The sequence below is a fragment of the Pecten maximus genome, chromosome 4, assembly GCF_902652985.1.
Source record: "Pecten maximus chromosome 4, xPecMax1.1, whole genome shotgun sequence".
Classification (NCBI taxonomy): domain Eukaryota; kingdom Metazoa; phylum Mollusca; class Bivalvia; order Pectinida; family Pectinidae; genus Pecten; species Pecten maximus.
The window spans coordinates 37,874,013-37,878,797 of record NC_047018.1 but is presented as its reverse complement, the minus strand read 5'-3'; the positions used below and the strand labels follow the sequence as shown (position 1 = coordinate 37,878,797).

Here is a 4,785-nt window from a genome sequence, read left to right as displayed (position 1 = left end):
GCAATTAACGTTCCTTCACAAACGGGTTTACCAATATTCAATAGCGCTGTCTTTGGATGACTCGAAGGCGACTTCACACATGATGTAGCAATAACCTCAGGCTTAGGCTCAATGCTGATAGGCTTAACAGGGTTAGGGTCACACTGTGTCATCACACTAACACTATGTAAAACTGGCTGTTCAACAGAAACACCAGAGTCGTCTGTACTCTTTGGAATAACCACCTGATCATGACTCTTAATCCCTTTCCGCCTTTTCCATGCCTTGGTTCGTCGCTTACCGTGCCTGATCTGTGACGGCGACTTTGATTTCGGTTTAACCTTGGTAATATCACAGGAATCACCATGACCTGTCAAATCCCACTCAATACTAAGTGATAAATGATGCTGGTCGTCCTTGAGCTCGTATTTAAACGGTAAGGAATCGAACCTCAAGTCATAGGTTTGTAATATTCGTACTATCTGATTTGGTAGCATCTCAATGGTATAAATCGTGTCAATCACAAAGACAAATGAAACGGCAATACAGTCACATCATAGGCATAACACACATCAAACGGTCACAGCGGCTGCCTGCCACACACATGCTTACGCAAATAATAAGTTCACATTACAATTCGACGATAAAATCAAAATAAAACGATGAGGCACTTGCTTGGCAGTTGAGGTTTCCTTGAGTTTGGATTCTCCACCATGTTACAATCGAGGGATACGTTGGGGGAATTACCCAGAGAAATGACAACACAACACCATCATTCTCGCTTCGTGGCGGCAACCCTTTATCTTCCGGAAAACAACAAAGCAAACTAATATTCGAACCAAAATATAAACAACTGGCTGACATTATCCGGAACTAAGACATTTCATGGTCACCTAAAATATATATTTTACATATATATAACACTGTGTTTTCCTGAAATTTCTATTTTTACGCATGTTTTACCGAAATTAACAAACAGCTTAACAGATTAAATGTCAACCACAAGACCCATCGTTAGCCATGATACAAACTATAACAACTGATCAAGTTACTTCTGAACATCACTTGGTTTGCTACTTATATTAGCCTTACACTTGCATACTATACTGCCCCATGTTTAAATATCCTGTTGTATTTTGTTGAAGTGCATTATATTAGCCATGTGACACTGCAACATTATGTTCATTCATGTAAACTCGTTATTTGATCTATATGTTTGTCAGTCACAGGCATGGCGGTGGGTGGATTGCCAGCACTGAAATGGACAGAAAACGTGTACAGTATTTCGGAGATTATACACAATCCAGACTTCGAACTACCCATGTTGGTGAAGGTCGAAGAGGGAATATGCAGTGATAATGATTCCGAAACATTTTCTCGAGATGATCTCCTAAAATTTGATTCTGTCAAATCTATACCAAAAGTTGTAGCATGCTGTGTCGACTACAGGGGACGACGGAACACCACCGATACACTCCGTGAAGACGCTTATGGCTATGTTCAGAGAAGTATGGACTTAACCATTCCTCTAAGGTACAATGGTGTTGTCAAAATATATCACCCGGAGGCTGGCGTTAAGGTCTACAATAGCGTCAGTGAATTGATCAGAGATCATCCACGATTCGTTCAGGCTGTCGATGACTTCGTAACAAGTGATAATGTTAAAGTTAACAGCAATTCAACCATTGAGGTCCTTCGATGTATACCTGGTAAGGGCCTGGTTGGTTGCGTGATAGAGGATGATCAAAGACATCTTGAGATGGACAGCCATGCCACATGTAAATTACGTCTATTGCCTGACAACACAGAATACACACTACAGGAGATCACCCGAAGGTTTGCTTTTCCTCAATATGTAACGTTTCAAAAGGAAAGTGGTCTAAACCTAGAGACTTCTAACATACAAGAGGCCATTGAGCACTCAAGAATTTTTGAGGGCACCGTAAAAATAATGAGTCGTATTGAACAGAAAACAATGATTGGTCATTACAAGCCTCCGGAAGTGGAGGCAACGAATGATACATATCGGTGTCAAAGAACACTCGTCATTATTCCGCTTGACAGTCCGACGGCGAAAGATATCGAAGTGAGGGTTTCACTCAACGCACAAGACGATGATGACTATGAGTTGGTAATGGCGAGGAACTTCTCAACGAGAAACGCTGTCAATGAAGAGAATATTGACGGAACCATATATATGGACTTTCTCAAAACACCGAAGCCTACTTTCGTGGATTATGAAGAAATTGAATCCGTTCCTCCTAGACGGGCCAACGGAAACGGTAATTAACAGCTTTTGGCTACAATGAATTTGTCATATGCTATTTTGAACAGTGATTAATCCTTGAATAGCAAGATTGATTTGTTGATTAATTAAACGTAAATCTTAATTAGGATTGAAAATTCATAACCATTAAAACCTGAAAATGGTATTCTGTCATTTTGTATATGCCTGCCTTTGCAAAATTAACTGGAGTATTTGGTATGGCGTCGTCCATTCGTCCGTCTAGTGTAAACCAGTTGTTTATCGGGAGCTCCTTCTGCATTCATTGACTGATCTTGTTTTTGAAACTTTGTACACATTTCATTTATTTGTGTTTTTGATTCGACTATTTTTGCAAAAGTGAGTTACCTTTGTTTATTTCGGCAGGCAATTTTTGTCACGCATATCATACATAAGGGGGATTTACAAGGAAGAAAATATGCAAAATTCATATTGCCTTTTACGAATCATGTAAGGGGGTTACTTAGTACAATGCCAATGCCCTTCTTACAACACAGTGTTGTTTGACAAATACTGGTCATTTCTATCTAGGATTTAATGATATTCCTAGCGTTCGTGCCATAAAGTGTTTATTTTCAAACAAAAACAAAACAACAACAAAATCGCTAGAAATAAAATAAAAGAAACACTTTGAGTTTGTACAGCAGACACACTCGTAAATAGAAGGTAGAAAGATATTGAACTACATGATACCACTGTTTCGTCGTTTTTGGATAATTCTAAAGAACATGTAATAAATTTGTGTAGAAATTATTTTTACTGAATTATATGGTTATTTCATCTATTTGAAATAAACAATCAAAACAAAGAGTGAAAATGTCAGTCTAAATTATTCTGAATCATACGATTATGCCTATGAGTATGAAAGAAAAGAAATGTTCCTGACTACATCAAAATATTTCTCAAATACTTATTGTTTTTGACTATATCAAATTATCTGTAACATTTCCACTGTTCTTTGACCAAATCAAATTATCTTATTCATTTTTCATCGTTGTTGACTATGCCGAATTCTAATAAATCTTAAACTACTGACTTTATCAAATTATCGACGTTTCTTTCTGTTAATACCATGTTTGGCTATTTAGCAGACTTTGTGTTAAGCTCAATGTACGTCAATTTATTTCACTATTACTATTTTGCTATTATATATATTTGTATTATTTTTAGAGAACAACTCAAAGATTTCTCCTCCTCGTCGTCCACCTCCTCCTCCTCGTCCTACTCGTCCTCATCGTCCACAGAAACAGTGACTAAGTCATGAGACCGGACTCTTCATGTTGACAGCCAGGTACAAACTAGAAAGAAAATGTATTGATAAAAACCATTAAGGCTTTCAAAGAGTTCTATTAAACGACTCAGTCAAGCGAATCATTCACATAATATTCCTCAGTTTTAACAATGTATGACAATTGGTAGACCTACATTCGCTAGGTCTACCAATGGGCACGTGTTGGTATTAAGATAAAAGCAAATGTCCAATACGACTTTTTGTATATCAATAAGTGTCTGTTGTATTCTGCAGGGACATTGGTATCGAGGAGTCAATCAAAGGATTTCGGCTAGAGTAAAAAAGGATACAATGAACTTTCTCTGTGACGATCGGTAGCTTGGAGATCCGGACGAGTTTAACTTAGCTTACCACACTGGAAGCTTGGGGACGGGTATTGGAATGGATATTAATTTGGCTTACTACACTGACAGTTTGGGGACGAGTATGTAAATAAATACATATTAACTTGGCTTTACACACAAGAAGCTTGGGGACGAGTATGAGAGTACATACTAACTTCGCTTACTACACAGGTAGTTTGGGGACGAGTATGGAAATAAATACATATTAACTTGTGGCTAAACACACAGGAAGCTTGGGGACGTGTATGGAAATATATATTAACTTTGCTTACCACACAGGAACCTTTGGGACGAGTATGGGAGTATATATATTTACTTGGCTTACCACACAGGAAGCTTGGGGACAAGTATGGGAGTATATATGTTAACTTGGCTTACCACACAGAAAGCTTGGGGACGAGTATGGGAGTGTATAAATATTAACTTGACTTACCACACAGGAAGCTTGGAGATAGAAAATTTGCCCACGAATCACATTAATTCAAACCAAATTGACATGACAAATTGACTGTTCAGCTCCTATCTCTGTAAGAACTGAATATAAAAAGTCTATGATGTCCTGTTAAGGGTGTCATGGTATGACAACTAGAACAGTATTTTATATCTGTACAAAATCGCGTGGGTCAATCAAAATACTTTTACCTGGAATAAATGTGCTGTGAAATGACATTTATTGTAGTGTCTTATCTAAATTAAGTTGTACATTGTTCTGATTAATCGTGTACAGTATGTCAATGTACGTACGTAGAAGACGGACGGAGAAGAAAAAACTATATCCCCTATCCCCACCCGCCCATATGAAGCTTGGGGGATTTTCATGGTTCTTCTCAAGAATTGCCGATGAAAAATACATATTAGATAATAAATGAATGATTATTTTAACAACA

The 4,785-nt window shown here is 37.7% G+C and overlaps 1 protein-coding gene across 1 annotated transcript; it reads left to right on the top strand.

Moving 5' to 3' along the window:
• The first annotated feature begins 1,166 nt into the window (after positions 1-1,166).
• On the top strand, positions 1,167-4,567 carry LOC117326014. The gene is made up of 3 exons (XM_033882572.1): positions 1,167-2,261; positions 3,434-3,554; positions 3,789-4,567. Exons 1-2 carry the CDS (start codon positions 1,211-1,213, stop codon positions 3,514-3,516), a joined length of 1,134 nt encoding a protein of 377 aa, XP_033738463.1. The 5' UTR covers positions 1,167-1,210; the 3' UTR covers positions 3,517-3,554; positions 3,789-4,567.
• Positions 4,568-4,785: the final 218 nt, after the last annotated feature.

Bases quoted from the DNA above. Each gene is read 5' to 3' on its own strand.
- LOC117326014 (XM_033882572.1), top strand. From the start codon at position 1,211: ATGGCGGTGGGTGGATTGCCAGCACTGAAATGGACAGAAAACGTGTAC. The intron at 2,262-3,433 runs GTAATTAACAGC...TATTATTTTTAG, and splicing joins TAGACGGGCCAACGGAAACG to AGAACAACTCAAAGATTTCT.